This window comes from Prionailurus bengalensis, chromosome A3 (genome assembly GCF_016509475.1).
Source record: "Prionailurus bengalensis isolate Pbe53 chromosome A3, Fcat_Pben_1.1_paternal_pri, whole genome shotgun sequence".
Classification (NCBI taxonomy): domain Eukaryota; kingdom Metazoa; phylum Chordata; class Mammalia; order Carnivora; family Felidae; genus Prionailurus; species Prionailurus bengalensis.
In genome coordinates, this window is record NC_057354.1 from 1,217,670 (window position 1) to 1,236,881 (window position 19,212).

Here is a 19,212-nt window from a genome sequence, read left to right on the forward strand (position 1 = left end):
TCTCCGCGTGTCCCCGACGCCCCCCCAGCGCGTCTCCACCTCCACAAACAGGCCTGACCTATGGAGGCCAGACTCATTTTGTAATCAGAGGTCCGTCTTCGGGTTCTTTCTGATCCCAAGTGGGGGCGGCAGGGAGCAACGTGTACTCACGCAGAGCTACCCTCCTCCTCCTCCAGCGCACCTGGGCTGTCTGGGCCCGGTTCCGCGGGAGCCGCGACAGGCAGGCCACAGCAAGGCCAGAGGCTCCGTGCCACCGCGGGCGGGTTCCCCGGGTGGAGGGGCGCCTCCTCCCAAGCTGCCCCTGCACCTTCACCTCCACCTTCCTTCCTGCATGTGTCTGCTCAGGGGGCCGCCCCTGACCGTCACCTGCAACACTCCCCCGGCTTCCTCCGGGGTGAGCTCAACAAGCCTTTAATACGTGTTTATTCTTTTTAAAAAAGGAAGATTGGGGGCCTGGGGGGGCTCAGTCGGTTGGGCGTCCAACTCTTGACTTCGGCTCAGGTCATGTTCTCACGGTATGTGGGATCAAGCCCCACATCAGGCTCTGTGTTGACAACACAGAACATGCTTGTGATTCTCCCCTCCCCTCCCGCCCTTCCCCCGTTCACTCAAGCACTCTTTCTCTGTCTGCCCCTCCCCACGTGCTCGCCAACTCACTCTCTCTCAAGATGAATAAATAAAAGCTTCAGAAAAAATAAATAAATAAAGGAAGGTTAATAAAACCGCAGCCTTCCCTTTCCAGTTTAATCATTTAAATAAGTCTGGTGTGATCTCTCCACATTCTTGGTTCTTCTACATAGACAGCTTGCAGAATCTATTACAAACTCACGAGATGACCAGTTTCTCGTTATGAGAGAGAGAAGGACAAGGTGGGAGGGCTCCCTGGTCCCCAGAAGCATCCCTGGCAGAGAGGGACCCACAGGGGGTGCCGGGGGGGCCCCAAAGATGGGCGAGGGCGTCTAGCCCACAACCCCCAACAGCCTCCATCAGAGCCGCGGTTCTGGCCCAAGGCACAGTCTCCTGAGGACATGTGGTGAGGCCAGAAGCCAGTGCTGGTTGTCATCACTGGTGGAGGGGGCCACCTAGTAGGCGGGGGCCAACTGCTAAACAGCCTGCAGTGCACAGGACGGCACCCCCCAGGAAGAATGATCTGGCCCCAGGGCCAAGAAGCAAAGCAGAGCAGGTCTGAGGGAAGAGTCCAGCTGGGTGGTGCCCCTGCCCCTGTGATGACAGACAGGCAGCCCTCCCACCCAGTGACCACGTGGGCACGCAGACCTACGTGGGACAGACTGTGACAGTGCAGCTGCTACTCAAAATACCAATCCCACTCACCCCTGCCAGCCCACGAACCCCGGGGAAGGGCGCGATCACCTCACTGGCAGGTGGAGAGACTGAGGCCCACCAGGGCCGCCCGGGCTCTGCTGGGGCCCGTCCCCCTCTGCTCACACACCCGGGATCAGGAGTGGGAGGCTCTTCAACACAGCCCGACGCCCCGAGGCGGGCAGCACTGGGTCCTCGGGGAACCGTCAGGCTGAGGCGGCTAGAGGTCCTCGTGGGTAGGGCTCAGGTCCACCCGCTGGGCCTCTCCAAACAGCAGAAAGATGCACAGCCCCAGGCTGCTGATGGCAGCCACCAGGCTGAACATGGACGTCCAGGAGCCCGTGGTCTCGATGAGGTAGCCTCCCAAGCACACGCCCACGACACCTGCACCAGAGGTGGGCGGGGCAGTCCTGAGGGGAGGGCCGGGGCGGGGACTGGGGCTAGGGTACCAGGAGGGGAGGCCGGGGGCGGCCTGAGGGACAGAAGCTGAACTCAGGTGTCCAAGCTACCAGGCCAAGGGAGGGCCGGCCTCAGAGGGTCCCAGAGGGCCAGAGACCTCACGGGCTGTCCGGCATACTGCCTCTCACAGGTCCTCCGTGGGGAGTGAGCCCCAGCGTTCTCACCCAGCCACTCAACCCCTGGAACCCCGGGCCTTGAGGATTTGACTCACATCTGTTGGTCAAGTGAGGGCTGGGGTGCTCGCCGTCAGAAAAGTGAACGTTCGCCCCGGACCAGCTCCGGGATCTCACTGTCCCCCTCCCCGCTGGGGGACACCGGGGGACCCTGGAGGGCGCCGTGCCCCACCCTGCAGGGCTAAGGGGCTGGCGGGGCGGGAAGACTCAGGGGTGGGACAGCCGGGAGACACCCAGCCCGCCTCTTACCTGCCAAGGCCCCAGCTGTGTTGGCCACACCTGTGAGCGAGACAGAGCGACAACGAGGATGGGTCACAGGAGGCCCTGGCCCGGGGGCAGCCCCTGGGGGCCCAGAGAGAGGACGGGGGGCTCGGGTGAGCAACGCCTGGGTGGGGAACAGCCCCTCCTATTCAAACGGGGGCCAGTGGCTCTCACCGAACAGAAAGCCGGCACAGGATGGAGCCAGGTCCTGGATGTTGACGGAAATGCCACTGTGGGAAAGAGAAAGGGAGGTGGGCGAGCAAGTGACCACAGGGCGGCTGCCACCCCATGGAGTCCGGGGCTGGTCCTCTGAGCACCCGGGGTCTAGAAACTGCCACACGGGCACTCGGAACCCAGCCCAGCCAAGGCCCTACCCCCACAGCGGGGCGCTCAGCCATGCCAGGGCACAGCCACCGTGCCAGGGTGCCGGCTGGTGAGTGGGGCGCCCGGCCCTCACCTGTGGTTGAAGGTCTGCAGGCCGATGGAAGCTGATGCAAACACCACAGATTTGCAGAAGCTCGAGGTGTGCCCCAAACACAGGGCAAAAACGCTGGACAGGCCAAGGCCCATCACCTGCGGGAGAGAGGATTGGTGCCTGCCGACAGGGCTCCTCCCGGGGCCACCCGGGGCGCACTGAGCAAGGTCACTGGGAAAGCCCCTCCCAGGCCTGCCCAGCGGGTATGAGACCCCTACTTGTCCGACCAGAGGGGAATGAGGGCGACCCAGGCCCAGAGACGTGTGCGGGGGTCTGGGGGGGCACAGCTGGGAGAAGGGCCTCAGGTCGGCCAAACCAGCCCCCAGCACTGACCCAGGGCACCTCCGAATGCTTTCTGGGTCAGGAGACGGGGGGGTCACAACCCGCAGGTCCCGGGAGCATTCCACCTCCCTACCTGCATGAACTTCCGAACAGTGATGGTTCTGTAACCTGAGCAGAGGAGAGAGGTTCCCACTGGCACCCATGTGGGGTCCCAGCCGGCACGGCTGCAGGGAGGGAGCGGGAGGGGAGGGCCGGGCCCTGGGCTCAAGGAGGGGGTGTCCCGGGTCATGCGTGAGACATGTGCACATGTGTGTGGGCACACGTGCCTGCACTGGGCATCCTGTGTGCTGGGTGTGTGTGAGCAGCTGTGTGAGTGTGTGTGGGTATGTGTGCCCCGTGCTGGGCATCCTGGGTGCATGTGCACACCCGTGTGAGTTCCTGTGGACGCGTGTGCCCTGCCTGGGCATCCTGCATCCTGGGTATGCGTGCACGTGTGCGAGTGCGTGTGAGTGTGCGCGCCCTGCCTTGGATGTCCTGTGTCCTGGGTGCACGTGTGCAAGTGCGTGTGAGCACGTGTGCCCTGCCCTGGGTGTGCATCTAGAGGACTCTCCAGGACAAGGTCAAGCAGACAGGCAGAAGGAAGGCCCCAGGACGGTTTACACACGTGCTCTCTCCCTGTTTCTGCGAAGTCTCCACTTTTTCCACAGTGAGGGTGCAGCACTCTCTCACTAGGAAAGGACTAACGTCTAAGAATGCGTGTGCGTGTGCATGCGCGTGCGGTGTGCGTGTCTGTGAGATCCTCGTCCTCAGGCGTGTTCGCTGGGGTCCCGGGCTCGCACACACAGCCCCCCCCGACCTATGACCTCTGACCCCTCTGAAGACCAAGGAGGAGCTCCACGGTGCCCACAGGAATCGGGTCCTCTCCCTGTGCCCCACCCCCTCCGGGAAACTGAGGCTGAGGTGGTCGGGGCCCCACTTTCGAAGCGAGGTCCTGAGGGTGGCAAGACCCCTCCCATTCCCGTAGCACCCCCAGGAGGAGGCCCCCACCCCTGACAGTGTGGCAAAGCTGGGTTGGCTCCCGGCGGCCCCTCCCCCAGGGCTCACCCTGATTGATGAGATGGTCGGAGAGGAACCCGCTGAACAGACCGGCGGGGATGGCCACCAGCCAGGGCACCACGTTGAAGACCCAGCCCTGCAGGGAAGAGGGAGGCCTCAGAGGGCATGCGCCTGGCCACCCGCGAGAGGTTGCACAGGCCGGTGGTCGCCCATGTGCCCTGATGCCCGGTAAGTCTCTCCCTGCCCACAGGCTGGGCTCCCGGGCTGGAGGGCCCCCCTGACCTTGACCTCCCCCACCCTGGCTGAGCTCCACGTCCACTAGGGCCACCCGCCTTCAGGCCGAGTCTCCCTCACTGGCCCCCCACACCGTGACAGGGCCAAGCAGGGGGGACACAGGCCCACCGTGTGGAGGTGCAGGAGGTTCTGGTCACCAGACGGGGAGGGTGGCCGGGGTGGAGTGGGCCAAGCTGACCCTGCCCGTGTCGCGATCCCCACTTGGCCCGTCCTCAGTCATGACCACACACAGACCGTCGGCTGAGCCTAGGACAGGGCTCTGCCGGGCGGCCGCACAGGGTGCATCCCGGGAGTGGGCGCTGCACGGTGGTGGGAAGGGGCCCTGTCCTGGGTGGCTGCACCAGACCAGAGGGGCCGCAGGCCCTGAGCACGGGCGAGGTCAGCTCGGGGCCGTGAGCCTGAGTGGGGCTGCAAACAACACCGTGTCTCCGTCACCCCGCGGGCACCAGGGTGGTCCACCCACCTTGGAGCTGGGGAACGTCTCCTTGAAGAAGGTCGGCAGCCAGGAGAGGAGGATGAAGAGAGCGCACGCGGACGACAGCTGAGCAGAGATGGCTGCCCTGGGGGGCGCGGGCTGGGCTCAGGGTCCACGCGCCCCAGCACCGCATGGAGGGGCGCCCCCGCCAGCCCCCGCGGAGCTCAGAAGCCGGGGTGACCCCGGCCTGTGTAGGCTTCAGGAACACCAGAGATCGGCTGGGCTTGGCCCTGTGCCGCCCCACCCCAAGCCGCGGCCCCGAGGCGCAGGCTCACCAGACAGAGGGCTTCCGGAAAAGCTGTCTCCAGGGAACTTTGGTGCGCCTGGACACCCGCAGGCCTCGCACCAGAACGCCCAAGGCCAGGATGAGATCTGAGGGGCAAGCGGTTTCCATGTGGAACCTCTTCAGAATCGGGGGACGGCGTCTGCTTGTAACAGACGGCTCCCGGGGGGGCAGCTCCAGGGGCCACCGCCCCCACAGCCCTGCGGCCCACCTGGCTGCCCCGGGGACGGCCACACCGTCCTCCCTGCCAGCACCTTGGGCTGTCGGCATTTGAGGGAGTCTGAACAGACTTCCTCGGTCCTTCCCCCGTCCTCGGATCCCCCAAGTCCCGCTTCCTGCCATCTTTAGACCGATGGCCCCTGCCAGCTGCCTGTGCCCGGTGCGCACCTGTCTCCGTGTGCCCGCTTCTTCCTGGGGCACGGCTCTCAGGCCTGAACCCGGGCAGAGCCGGCCCGAGAACTGGCATTTTCCTCAGGTTCTAGTCTAGAGGATGCTTTTCCGGACGGGGCCAAGCTGCAGCCCAGGGACCCGCTGAGCGGGCGCTACTCCGCAGGTGAGTTGGGTGGATGTTTAGCAGCCGCTAGAGGGGCTGGGCGCCAGGCCCTCGCCCTCCCTGGGCAGCTGCGTTTGCCGGCCATCGCCCGCCCGGCCGCAGTTACCTTTTTCACTCAGCAGGTACCTGTGCACATAACACACCCACAGCAGGGTGAGCCCGCCGGAGAGGTAGAAGACGCTAGGCCAGCCGTACCGGTCCAGGAGCAGGGAGCCCACGGCCCCCGTCACCAGCGTCCTGAAAGACAGGTGGCCGTGACCCTGGGCTTTGCTGGGGCAAGGCGATGCCTCTGAGCACCCCCACCCAGCATAAGCTCGTCGCCAGGAAAGCAGCCGCCCCAGTCTGAGCGTATTTTGTGAAGCATTCGGAGCGTTCAGGGAGACTTCTGGCTGCCTCGGCGCCCAGGGGACGCGGGCACAGCCGTGCGGCCGTGACACGGCACGGGGGCCCTCTGTTGCTTTAATTTCTTGCTTCCGGGCCTCCAAGGTGGCCTCCAAGATGTCTAAACGCAAAAGCGGGAGAAGCAAGCACAAAGCCCAGAAGCCCTGTGGATCCTCGCCTCCTGCAGGCCGGGGGGTGGGGGGTGGGCAGGGGGGCGCCTTCCCCACCGGAGCCTCCCTTTCCTCATCTGTGCAGTGGGCAGACTGTGTTCCATGCCTCTCAGCCTAAGACACGGGCCCAGGACGCCTGGGTAAAGCGGGATGTCAGAAACAACGCACACCCTTCCTTGTAGGAGTACGTCCCACACGGCGTATCCAGAACCCCTGTTCCACTGGGCGCTCTGGGCTTTTATCCGGGCTCCTGGCCCGTCCTCAGGCACCCCTCCACGCTCTGATTTCTTGCCTGCTTCTTGGCAGCAGGGAAGTGAGGGACCTGAGCCCCGGGTAGTGAAGCCCCATCAGGACAGCAACATGTCCCTTCTCCCCGAGCGAGGCCTCCATTCAGGAGTACAGGGACAGGGTCTTCGTGTCTGGACCGTGTCACATGCCCCCCAAGGGGGCACAGGTAGCCTCCCACATCGGGACGGCACCCCCTCTGGCTCCCTCAGCACAGATGAAAGGGAACGCCGTGTCCCATTGCCAGAGCCTCAACCACACCACCTGTCCTGGGGACAGAACATGCACAAGGGTGGGGGGGGGTCCCCCGCAGCACAGAAGCAGCCGACCCGCATCTCCCTGAGCCGCAAAGGCGCCCACGTGGCCTGTCCCCGCCCAGGCCCCCCTGGGCACACCCTCTGTCCCCTGGGCTCTCAGGGCCAGGACTTACCCAAATTGGGAGCCGGCCCCCACGGCACTGTAGGTGAAGGCACGTTCGCTCTCTCGTACCTTCTGTGACAGCAGGCTGGTCAGCGCCGGGAAGTAGACCCCTGAAACGAGCAGAGAGCTGCGTCCCCACGCTGTCACCTGGGGCCAGGGCGGGGCCAGCCAGGACCGAGAGCTGCTCTGGGAGGCTCCCCCGGGGACCAGCAGGACTGGGCTCTGAGGACCTGTCAGCTGGACTCTCAGCTGGGGGACAGGTGTGCTCAGGGTCCTGGCACAGAACGGGCTGTGGGAACGACGGAGTCTGAGCTGGCACTCCTGCCACACCAGCTCGAGTCCTGGTGCACACTCACACTCACACACGCACTCACACACGCACGCCACATGCTGATTCGTGCATGCTCACACGCGCACACTCACACACACACGCGCACGCTTGCTCGCACAGGCCCACTCACACTCGCACACATGCTCACACACTGGCACGCCCTGCTCGCACGTGCACATTCGCACTCACGCTCGTGCTCACACGCACACGCTCACAATGCTCATGCACACTCGCACACACATGCTCACACATGACACGCTCATGCACCCACGCACACTCACACGCTCTCTCGCTCGCACACGCACGCTCGCATGCGTTCACACACGCAGTGCACCTACAGCCCGTGAGGCCCGAGCGAGCGGCCCCACGGAGCCACGGTGCCCGGATGTGTCGTCGTCCCGCAGCCACACGAGATGCCGCCCCAGGGAGGCCCGAGGGACCCCGGGGCCCTTTCGCAACTTCCTGCAAATCTATGATCATTGCAAAACCTAATTTTTTTTTTTAATTTTTTTTTTTCAACGTTTATTTATTTTTGGGACAGAGAGAGACAGAGCATGAACGGGGGAGGGGCAGAGAGAGAGGGAGACACAGAATCGGAAACAGGCTCCAGGCTCCGAGCCATCAGCCCAGAGCCCGACGCGGGGCTCGACCTCACGGACGGTAAGATTGTGACCTGGCTGAAGTCGGACGCTTAACCGACTGCGCCACCCAGGCGCCCCCCAAAACCTAATTTTTAAAACAGGGACGGCGGCTCCCGCCGGTTGTGCTGCGCTTTTCTCCCCGGAAGAGCTAAGAGGCCAGGGGCTGAGGCAGGGCCCGGCCTTCCGTCGGGGCCCCACCCCCACCCACACCAACTGCCAGTCACCCAGGCTGATCGCTGCCCCTTGAGCTCTCGTAACGGCATGGACCGGCCCCCCACCTCCCAGGAAGATGGGGGAACAGCCTGAGCCGAGGGCCCCCTGGCTGGATGCCCAGAAACCCCAGCCACGGGACCGGCCGCACATGGGGCACCGGGGTGAACCCACGGGGGCTCAGGAGCCGGACTGCCCGAGAGGCGGACCGGTGGGGCCGGCCAGAAAACAGGGAGAGGCCGAGTGCAGACGCGGGTCCCGGAGGCTCCGGCCAGGGGCAGCCTCTGCCCAGCAACACGCAGAAACTCAGCAAGTCCCCGCTGCTCCAGCGGCCAGGGGCGCTGACGGCCACCGTGTGGCAAGCTGCCTGCCACCCACACCCCCGGGGTGGGCCTTTTGGCGGAGGGGGGCATCTGACATCGGATTGTGCCAGACCATGAAATATTTCTGGGAAACAGACAGAGCTTCGGCGCCAAGGCCTCGCGTGGCACGACAGAGCCACCCGCCACGGGGAAGCGCAGCCGAGCGCCGGCCGCCTGCTGGGGGCGGTCGGTCCTCGTGCCTCCCTGCCCACGAGGACAGCTGCCCGCCCGCCGCGCTGGGGGCTCCCGGGGCCTTATCAGCAGGCGCAGGAGACTTCCTCTGACCTAAGCACATGCGCGGGATCACGCCTGAGTACACGTATGTACCCACACGTACACCCACCTGCACGGACACGTCCACACACCCACGTGTCCACGCGCATGTACCTACACGCGTACACAACACGTGCGCGCTCGCCTGGCGCTGGCACGGCTGGGACCGCAGAGGGGAGCTGCCAAGACAGCCCTACCTTGGAGCAAGCCCGTGAGGATGCGCGAGAAGGTCATGAGGACCAGGTGAGCACTGCTGAGGCGGGCGAGCAGCGGAGTGGCGGCAGTGATGAAGCCCCAGGCGGAGGCGGACAGCAGGATGACCTTCTCACCCCCGATCCTGGAGGAGGACGAGAGCACAGTGGCGGGTGGCGGGCAGGGTGGGCGGGTCCTGCCCGGAGGAGCCCAAGCCGGTGCCTGCTCCAGCCCGGCTCTGAGATGCCGCCACCGGGCCGCTTCCTCGTCCTCCTCCGCAGAAGGGGCGGAGGGTGAGGGCACAGGCCCAGGCTGTCCCTCCGTCCCAACAAGCGCCCCCCTCCCGCCCCCCAGGACAAGCGCCCCAAGGGGAGCCGCGCACCTGCCCCCGGACCGCCTCCTCCACAGACCTCGGTCCTCCCGGCCGATGCCTCTCTCCAGGCCAGGCCTGGCCCCACATTCATCCTGCGGGAGCCGCCTCCCCCCGGGGCAGCCCCGGCCCCGCGTGGGGAGCAGGGGTGGTTACCGGTCCCCCAGGTGGCCGCCCACCACCTGAGTCAGGCAGTAGCCCCAGAAGAAGCTGCTGAGCACGACGCCGGCTTCCTTCTTGTTCCAGCCGAAGTCCTGGCTCATGGAGACGGCGCACACGGGCACGCTGACCCGGGCGCAGTACAGCAGGCCCGTGCCCAGCAGCAGCGTCCCCGTCCATGCCTGGCACTCGGGCCTGCGGGACAGGAGGGACGGTGTCACCCAGGAGGGCAGCGTGGCCGCCCGTCCGACACCGGAACCCCCCTGCGTGTCGGCTCCTGAAGCACAGGCAGACTCTAGGAACGAGTCACGACAGCAGAGGCTGGGAGCAGCCGGACGGCCAGCAGAGGGGCACGTGGGACAGAGCACAGCTGGAGGGGTGTGCTAGCCGGGACCGGCAGCCAGGTCCACGCCCCCACTCCCCGCTCCCCACAGGCCAGGGTCCCCAGGGAAGCAGCTGGGCAAGAGCAGACAGCTCAGTAACCTGCCCAGGAGACCCCGGCTGAGGCCAAAAGGGAGGGTCTCGTGGCAGGGGTGGGCCACTACGGGATAGGAGCAGGGCAGTGGGTCCCCGAAGGCTCCGCAGGAAAGCTGTGTGTGCCCCGCAGAGGAGGTCGGGGCAGGCGGTGCTGGGTGGCCAGCAAGGGGACAGTGCCGTGGGGCTGGTCGGCCCTTGGAGGAACCCGGGCGGAGGAGAGGCAGGCCCGGCTGCCTAGGAAGTCTCCAGACAGGTGTCCACAGGGGGACGGTCCTTGAAACTTCTGGCCAGTGCTCCCCGACTGCCCCTGAGACCAAGGGAACTGAGAAACTGCCAGAGCCAGGAGATGACGCCCCCATGCATGTGGGGTCCCAGATGGGGTGCTGGGGTGTGAAAACCAACAGCAGAAATCTGAGCAAACTCCGGGCTTTTGTCCGTGGTTCCCTGCGGAGAGGGACTCGCAGGCAGGCGGGACAAAGGCAGGGCGCTGACAGAAGATGTGGAGGGAGGGGCGGGCGTTAGAGTCACTCCCTTCACGTGACTCTGCAAATCAAGAACCGGCCTCAGAGACAAAGTTTACTTTTAAACAGTGAGAGGGAGGGAGCTGTGGGCACCAGCCGTGGGGGTGGGAGATGGGTGGAGAGGGGGTACCGCTGGCGACTTGTGATGTCCCGTGCGGAGGGCGGGGTGTGCAAGCTGGGGGTGGGTGGTCAGAGAGTGCGGGGGCCTTGCAGCAGCCCCGCGGGGAGCTCAGGGGCCCCGCCTGCACGGGGACCCATCCTGAGGGGGCGCACACACCAGGAGCCCCATCAGTGGGTGTGATACGACGCACCCATTACCACAAACGCCCCGACCTGGAGCGGGGCCCACCTGCCGGGAGAAGTCAGGGCTGCGGGACTCCCCGCAGGATGGACCACTGACCACAGGAGCTGCCCCGGGGGCTGGCCTCCAGGCGCCCAGGTGCGGGTGGGTCTGTGGACACGGAACAAGAGGCCTGGCCTCTTCGAGCCTCCGTCTCCTTAGTGAAGACAGGCTGGTGCCCGTGACAGCTGCCTCTTCATGGGTGAGTAGACAGCAGAGTGACCAGCAAGTCCCCAGTGTCCCAACAAGAAGCCACTGTGACCAGGAGGAAGGGAGGCCAGGCAACTGTGTCCACCTCCTCCGGCTGATGTCTCCACGTGGGTCCACTCCCTGTCCACAAACCACAGTGCGCTCTTCCACGGTCAGGGAGGAGGCGGCCCTCCCCACGGCCCCGACCTGCTGAGTGGCCCCACCATGGGCGCCCTGGGGCCGCCCCTGGCTGCAGCCCCTCCACAGCCAAGGAGCCACTGCTTGAGGCCGTGGGGTCCTGCAGTCCCACCAGCAGAGACAGCTGATTCGAGGTTCGACACCATCACTCGGGAGTTTGGGGGTGAATGAGTCTGAGTTCCAGCAGCCGGCCTTCTGGCCCCAACAGACCCTTATCTGTAGGCCAGGGCCCCATCTGGGGCTTGGGGATTCCAGTTCCAAAGTGCCTTCCAGCTCCTGATGGGGCGTGTGGTGTGGGCATCAAAGAAGTCCCCGTCCGGGCCCTGGCACGACGCAGGGAACCCCATCCCTTCCCTGGACTGGTTTCCCAGGCGTGCTCTGGACCAGTCACTTCAGGCTGGGCCTCTGGACCTCAGAGGGGCGTGGCACGCAGGGCTCCAGGGCGCCCTTCTGTGGCCCTCTGCTGTTATATACCAGAACCAGTGGGAAATCGGGTCCTGTGCTAAAAATATCCCCAGCTGTGCAATTCCAGAAGCCAGACACTAGACCCTGCTTTGGCTGAGGTCGGCTGGGGGGCGGTGCTCCACTTGGAAACTGCCCAGTGACCCCCGTCACACGCCCCCCCACCCCCACCTCCAGGTTCTTAAAATGTTACTGGAATGATTCAGAAGCCTGGACAACGGGGACAGCAGCATGGACCCGAGGTCCCAAGGCTTCCCCTGCTTGAGAGGGATGGGGCCATAGGGGAAGCTCAGTGGCTGTCCCTCTGGGCCCGGGGGCCCCAAACGCTAGTTTTCTTTCCAGAACTGAAGACCGTGGGGCAGAGGCAGGGCCAGGCATCTGCGAGGCTGATAAGCCCGCAGGTGGCACCAGCTCACTGCCCACCCGACACAGGACACGGGGCCCCTGGCAGGGCGGACCACCGTGGGCTCAGGCACCTGCCCCTCTGGGGTTCCAGACCTGAAGATGATGCCCCCAACGTCTCCCCGACGCTCATCCCTGGGACTTGACCACAGTCGCCCCGCGAGCACCTCACACGGTCCTCCCTCCCACCCAGCTTTCCAGCCCAGGGGCAGCGGGCCTGTTGGGCACATCGCTCTCCTGAGCAAACACTCCCACTGGCCTTACTGGGGAGGCCCAGAGCAACACAGCCCAAACTGCCCCCTGGAGTCCGTCCAGCTGGCCTGAGCCCAGCCGGCTGCAGCATCACCACGGCCTCCGGGTGCCCCATTCCGGGGGAGCCCACGGCACTCCCACACCCCCGCGCCCCCTGCAAGCATGTGTATGCACTGTCCAGGGGCACCAGGAGAAGGCGGGCGTGGAGCAGAGTTTCCAACGCCCCCACAGACAGCCACAGTCCAAAGGTGCCTTCGAGAAGGAGCTTCATTCCTTTCTATGGTCAGAGCAGTGGAGGGCCACCCGCGTCCAGACTGGACTGTGCCCCCAGCAAGCCCACCTGGCCCATCTCACTGGTGACCCCGAGAGCCTGGCTGTGTTTGCTCTCTGGGTGGGAAGGCCAGCTGAGGCTGACCCACTCTGGGAGGCTGGCAGGCTCCTAGAATATGGTGCTGCCCCTGGGCCTCCTTGTGACCACGGGAAGCCAAGAAAGGCCCATCAGCATCAGGGCCAGCAGTCTGCCCTGAGCTTGTGTGGGGCAAGGTGCTGTCTGCTTCCTCCCTGGGAGGCCCCCTGGCCCAGTCCCCAAGCTGGAGGCAATGCCAGCTGGGCAGGCAGAGGTACTTCCTCTCCAGTGGCTGGGGACACAGAACAAGGAAGTCTGGCTGGACTCGGCGGCCCAGGCACGGACTCCTTGATCCTGCGGATGGCCTGTTTGGGAACACAGAAGGCAAGAGTGGATAGGAGAGCTTCATCCTGCCCACAGTGACCTGCCCTGAGCCTCAGGCCTGTGCCCCCAGCTCATCAGAATGCTTCCTATGAACCTTCTAGAAACTTCTGCTTCCTGCCAGTGGCCCTTGTGCATAAGCATCCACGGCTGAGCAAACATGTGGTCACGTGGCCCCTCGATTCAGAAAAGGGAAATGTGCCGGCATTGCAGGCCACGGGTCCAAGGCCACTGGCTGCCCCCACCCCTGCTCCCAGGGCCCACGAGGGCAGACACGTGGCTGTTGAGGCAGAGGGCACACAGGGTGGGCAGCCAGAAACAGCCACACTCACTGCGATGGGTCCACTCAGGGGTGGGGACAGCCTCGTCCCGGCTGAATCCAGTTCTACTCAGGACCCCCAGACCCCTCCAGAACTTCAGGCTGCCTCCCCTGCCAACGGCCCGGGGAAGTGGGGCAAGTGCCCCTTCCAGAGCGAGCACACAGGGAGGCAGTTGAAGCCGAGCCAGCTAGAGCCGCTGAAACGTGACCCCATGCCACCCGGATCAGTACCTGGATCAGCCCCTCGGTATCCAGGGGGGGGGGGGGGGGCGGGAGTGGGGGGGAGGACGAGAGCGCTCCTGGACCCTGGCAGGCACCAGCACGCAGCCCCCCAGCTCTAGCAGATGCCTGGAGCAGGGCCCGGGCCGAGGCTGCGGTTTGGGCTCTGGGGCTCCCACGCTCACTGCGGCCCTTCCCACGCCGCTCTGCACACCTGTCCCGCGAAACGACCAGCTTCTCTCCCGTCTCCCCCACTGGCTTTGCCTTCATCTTGCCCCAGCCTCGGGGACACTACCTCTTAGGGTCTTCCTGTGACCCTGTGCTGGGCGGCAGCAGCAGGTCCCGAGACCAGGCTCCCTGGGCACTGGGAGACGGACGTGAACTGGCCTGGGAATCCCAGGGCCTGACGTGGGCCCGGGGTCCACAGAACCAGAGGGAGGGCTGCGGCACAGGTGGCCTGGTTGTTCAGCGTGTCACAGTCGTGAGGAGAGCCCCTGTCCTGGGGCCTTCTGTCCTCGGCAGTGGATGTGGAAACAGAATGTTTCCCAGAATGTGGGCCCTGCCCCCCCAGGAGCCTCCCCCCCCCCCCCACCATGGAGACCTGTCCACAGCACACAGCTGGCAGGTATGGGCAGGACTCAGCCACCTGCCATTTCAGCTGAACCTGCTCTCAGGTGTGTGGTCACAGGTAGGGACTCGGGGCCTGTAAATGGGTGTGGTCCTACCCGGCAGGGTCACTTCTAGGACCCACAGCTGTGTCCGTGAGCTCCCCCTTCACCAGCCAGGACGATGCCCCCTTCCCCCAGGCAGGACTCCTGGGACACCTCCTGCCTGCGCACCCCCCAGGACCCTGGGGTCTCTCTCTGGCCCTGGGACTCGAAAAGGGATGGGGTCTGGGGCTGGGTACTGGTATGCGGACCGTCAGGGAAGTGCACAGCCCATAGGTGGAGAGAAGGTGGCCTCGCCCCCGTCCCCAAGCCACCGCCCCGCCCCCCACACCTTGGCCCCACCTGGACCACTGGGCGTCCTCAGCCCCGTCCCTGCGGGCCTCCTCCGGTGGCAGCGGCTGCATCGGGGGCAGCCGTCCGCGGGCGCAGCGCGTCCAGGTCGGGCGCCCGCCTCTCCAACCCACACGGGGCAGCGCCGCCCAAGGCCACGTGTCAGTCCCGGCCGTGCTTCCGTCTGGCGCTCTGCTCTTAGGACGTGTCGCCCCCGGACGGCCACCGCAGAGGGAGGGCGGGTGGGGCGGGGCACACATTCGGTCCCCGCCCTGCGCTCCACCGGCAGCTGTCAGGGTCCACCTCCCTGCGGCTCCGGCTCGCATGAAGTCCGGCGGCGGGGAGTGGGGAGGGTGCGGGGCTCCCGGTGGCGGGTGGCCCGCTGGGCGGACCAGGCTGTGGAGGGCGGGGCCTGGGGGATCCTGGCGTCAGGGCTCTGGTGTTGGACAGGAGCCTGTGAATCGGGGGATGGTGGTGGTCCCCGTGTCACAGGGCTGTGGACTCGTCCAGTGACAACTGGGGACAGTCTTCGCAGAATGCGAGAGCAGGAAGACTCAAGCGCCCCCAGTTTGTAAGGTGGGTCTTCGGAGGTGGGATCCCGCCCTGCCACCCGAGCCAGCCAACGCCGGGCAACTGAGCGGGCAGTGTCCACGTGGCAGGCCGTGCGGAACAGGCCAGAGCCCCAAGGGCGTGCCAAGCACGGAGGGTCTGCCAGCCCCCAAGCTGAGTCCCCGGGGCCCTCTCGGTGTGCGGGGGGCGGGCTTTACGTGGCCAGCACGGAGCCGCGGACGCCGGGACCCGATGGCCACAACCGGGCTTCCGGCCACACTGGCTTCTCCTAGCTGCCGCCTCCTCCGTCCTGCACAGGGCAGCCCAGCGAGCTGGGTCCCGTCCCGCCACAGCACAGCCTCCCAAGGCTTCTCACTGCACTTAGAACAAAGCCTAAAACATCCCCGCAGGGCAGGGCCCCATCCTCCAGCCACGGGGCTTTTTTGGAAGCCAATTCCCTCCCCCCTCGGCCTCCGGAGTCGTCAGTACCGCGCAGCCCGAGGGGGCGCAGGCCCAGCGCCACACCCAGTGCAGCTTCAGCTTCTGTAACCGACAGACCTCAAGGACCCGGGCCCGGGGGGGGGGGGGGGGGGGGAGTGCCCCCCCATCACCTCTTTCCCCTCCCCCCAGCTTCACACCAGCTATTGAAGGGAGGAGTCTGTCTTTTGCACCCAATTACCAACCTAAATGGTAGAAGGGCCCAAGGACAAACAAGTGTGCACAACGTGACCGGAAACCACAAAAATGAATTTCGGATAATAAATGAATTTAATGCAGTGTAGGTTCTACAGCGGGATTCTTCCAAGTTCCGGAGCGGCTCATTCTTCAACGTGCTGGTGGGCTCACCATCCGCGTCTTCAACACACGCGCTGCTGTTCCGCACGTGATTCACGCTAAAAACACAGCTAGACGCTCAAGACCGAGGACTCGCCGGGCCCGTGGGTCTGGAGCTGCACAGGGCCCGCCTCGCCCTGGGTCTCTGTGCCTCCACTGGCCGCCCACCGGGCCCTGCACCCCCCGGCCCAGGAGGCCACGGCGACCACCAGGCTCGCTTCCCTCTCGAGCGTGTGGCGCCGTGTACACCGCCGAGCGCCAGACGGCACAGCCAGGCAGGGCTCCGCACGCGAGTCCGGCGGTCCGGCGCGGCGTGCGACAGCGGGATCCCTGCCTCCCGGTCCCCAGGCTCCCGACGTGAGGCGGAGACTCATACCGCACCGCACGGCACCATTCCTGCCGGTGCCACACCCACAGCCGGGCACGAGGTCGCGGTGTGACTTGCTCGAAAACACAGCCAGACGGAAGGTGCTGGGAAGGCGCGTGCAGAGAAGTCCACTCCTCCCCGTTCTCCCTCCTCCAGCTGCCAGTTTTGGTTGGAGCCGAGTAGGAGTCCCACAGACCTTCTGCATCACGGTCAGAGTGGACCCAGCGACCCCGCCTTCCAGAGGGGGGCGGGGGGACTTCCCAACTCTGCAGATGAATCCTGGTCCCACCACAGGCTCCCTGCAACGAGAAACACCTCTGCCCTGCAGATGCAGGGACGGGATGACTGGTCGGCCCAGACTGCCCCTCCTGCCCCCCACCGAGGGCCCGAAGCCGCCGCAGCTGGGGCCCTGCGGCCTGTGAAGGCGGAGCAGCTGGGGACACCCCACCACTGCCGACAGTCTGCACAGGCACAGAGGCCAAAGGCCCCTGCAAACCCGTGTTCTACGTCTACGTAAGCAAATCACGAGGACAGGAAAAGCGCCTCGAAGGCATCTCAGAATTAAGGCACGACATCCCACAAGGGCAGGCCCCCCGGGCCGGGGACTGTGGCCCTTGCCAAACACCCCGGGTGGTCTTGAGTGCAAACCCAAGCGCTCACTGCTCTGCACGGTCACGCCACCACCAACCACCGCACCACCTCCTGCAAGGTGGCAGGCGTTGGCAGGAAGAAGGGTTTAGGCGCCATCGTCACACGGGGAATGGTGACGGTGGAGGGTTCCTTTCCCCTCTCCGATGTAACAAACCTGTGAGGCTACACTCAGTAACGCCACCGCTCCGGCATCAAAGCGCCCTCCTTCTGCACGAGCTAGAAGGCGCTGGAAAGCTGTCACTCCAAGTCTGTCAATGTTCCGTAAGTGCCTTCCACGCGAGGCGCTCACGGTCCTGACAGCACAGGATGTGTGCCTCTGCAGGATGTGGCATGTGCCACGGGGAGAAGGGCCTCAGGCTCACCACAGCGGTCCCTGGACTTGGACCATCAGGAAGCATGCGTGAGTTAAAAAAAAAAAAAAAAAAGAAAAAGAAAAAAAAGAAACTTTTCAGCTTAAAACCACGCAGACGGCAGCCCCAATCTATTTTCTGACAAACGTGAAACTCGAGTGCTGCATCTCTAGACAAGAGACGAGTTCCGCGTCCACGCACAGCACACACGGACGCACATCTGTGAAAGCAGACAGTGCCGGTGGGAACGGATAGAAGGGGGCAGAAGGACGCGGCCCCGGTCCCTCCACCAGGGCTAGCAGATGGGACTTCCCCCCAGACGTGTCGGCATCGTCTCTAAGTGCTTCTCCTTCGTAGATCTTCACGGGCAAAAACCAAAAAGACCTTTCAGGAAATCGCTCTTGAGAAAAACAAAGCAAATTTTACTGTGAAATTAACAACAGGCAGCAAAAGCACCCTCTTCTGCATTTTTCAAAGGACGTCGTGGAGGCCCACAGGCCCGCAGGGACACGGCGGACTCAGGACCAGGGTAACTCCCAGAGCAGGTCCCACTTTGTCCTCCGGAGGACACCATTGTCCTGAACGTAAAACATGTACGGTTCTTTCTGAAAGCCCTGGTACCCCACTCCCCAAAACCAGCATCGTACACAGAGAAATACGGACACCGCACCACCTTAACAGAAACCGTCCTCAACGTGTTTCCCCACACGGCTTCTGGATGCATCTTGACTGTGTGGGGGGAACCACCTCCTCATCCCCCGAGGCCTCACACATGGAGTCTTCGGTCACGTGTGAGGGAGACTTTCGCGTCAAACACCAGGCCCGATGAACATTTGCCTGTTCTAGAACCTGGAAACCTCCATTCAAATGGCAAAGTATATTAGTTGTCATTGGATTTGAGCTAATCCCTACGCTTCGTAAAGATTCCAAACTAGGGTTATTTTTCACACGACTTCCTATCAGGAATGCAGAGTAACCAGAATATTCTCAAATTTTATTTATTTCAAGGCACTTTCCACAAAACATAAAGAGAATAAACTACATAAAACATACATTTTCATAAACACAACAGCGAGATCCAAACGAGACGAAGAAAAATCACGTTATACTTAATGTCTGTGGTCTCGAAATGGCTTGATTTAGCGTGCTTGCCGAAGACACAGACCGCCACACGGCGGTCCACGGGAGGCATCTGCAAAGCCGGTCCCGCCGGAGCCTCCAGGTCCACCGACAGATGGGACGAGCGTAGCCGGGCCTCAGAGGGAAGAGAACAGCAGCGAGTCTGAGAGCGAGTCTCGCCAAAGCCCGGCTCGCACGTCACCCGCTGCCTCGATAGGCGAACAGGGGCCACCGCCCGCGCGTTCAGGCCGATGGTTCACGGCTCACACCCTGGACTCTGAAGAACGTGTCTGGTTGATTACGTATTAGTCATGCACGCAAACGATCTCACGTGCGCTAACGAGGAAAGCCAACTGGAAACGTGCTGGACTCTGGTACCCGCCAAGCGCATACGCCGCCTGCTCGTCTCTCCGGCTCCTGCAGCAGGTAATGGTGAACTACCTGAAGATGAAAACCTTTGGCCCTAACTTATCGGCCTCAAGCCTCGGAGGAAACAGCCCTAAAGAAAGGTCACATCTGGACTGCTGAGACGGTCTCGGGCGTCGAGGAGAGACCCCCCCCCCCTTCGTCCTCACGATACCAAGAGGGCAGCAGGAGGGCGAGGTGGACAGAGGCCGGAAGAATCCACAACGCACAGTCTTGCCTCTGCATCGGTGACCACCCAAGGCGGTCAAAAACCCACCACCGACCCCAGGCTCCGAGTGGAAGCAGGGAGCAGAGATGAAGTGGGGGACCGGCTGACCGCACGGCACGTGAGGATCGCGCTCAGGTCCGCAGGCGTGTGGGGGACGTGGCCCCAGCGGTCAGAGGTAG

The 19,212-nt window shown here is 64.3% G+C and overlaps 1 protein-coding gene across 4 annotated transcripts; it reads right to left on the reverse strand.

The window, feature by feature from the left end:
• Nucleotides 1-724: 724 nt before the first annotated feature.
• Nucleotides 725-15,764, reverse strand: SLC17A9 (solute carrier family 17 member 9). Of its 4 annotated transcripts, none has more exons than XM_043553497.1 (13): nucleotides 14,542-15,764; nucleotides 9,423-9,620; nucleotides 8,902-9,041; nucleotides 6,898-6,997; nucleotides 5,758-5,868; nucleotides 5,071-5,167; nucleotides 4,784-4,880; nucleotides 4,075-4,162; nucleotides 3,104-3,138; nucleotides 2,671-2,786; nucleotides 2,388-2,443; nucleotides 2,202-2,231; nucleotides 725-1,704 (listed from the first exon to the last, which is right to left on the reverse strand). In XM_043553497.1, the coding sequence occupies exons 1-13, from the start codon at nucleotides 14,853-14,855 to the stop codon at nucleotides 1,527-1,529; spliced, it is 1,560 nt and encodes a 519-aa protein (XP_043409432.1). In that variant the 5' UTR covers nucleotides 14,856-15,764; the 3' UTR covers nucleotides 725-1,526. The 4 variants fall into 4 exon arrangements, with proteins under 4 accessions (XP_043409432.1, XP_043409430.1, XP_043409431.1 ...); XM_043553495.1 differs by having other exon boundaries at nucleotides 4,784-4,875; nucleotides 5,738-5,868; XM_043553496.1 differs by having other exon boundaries at nucleotides 5,738-5,868.
• Between the last annotated feature and the right edge of the window lie 3,448 nt (nucleotides 15,765-19,212).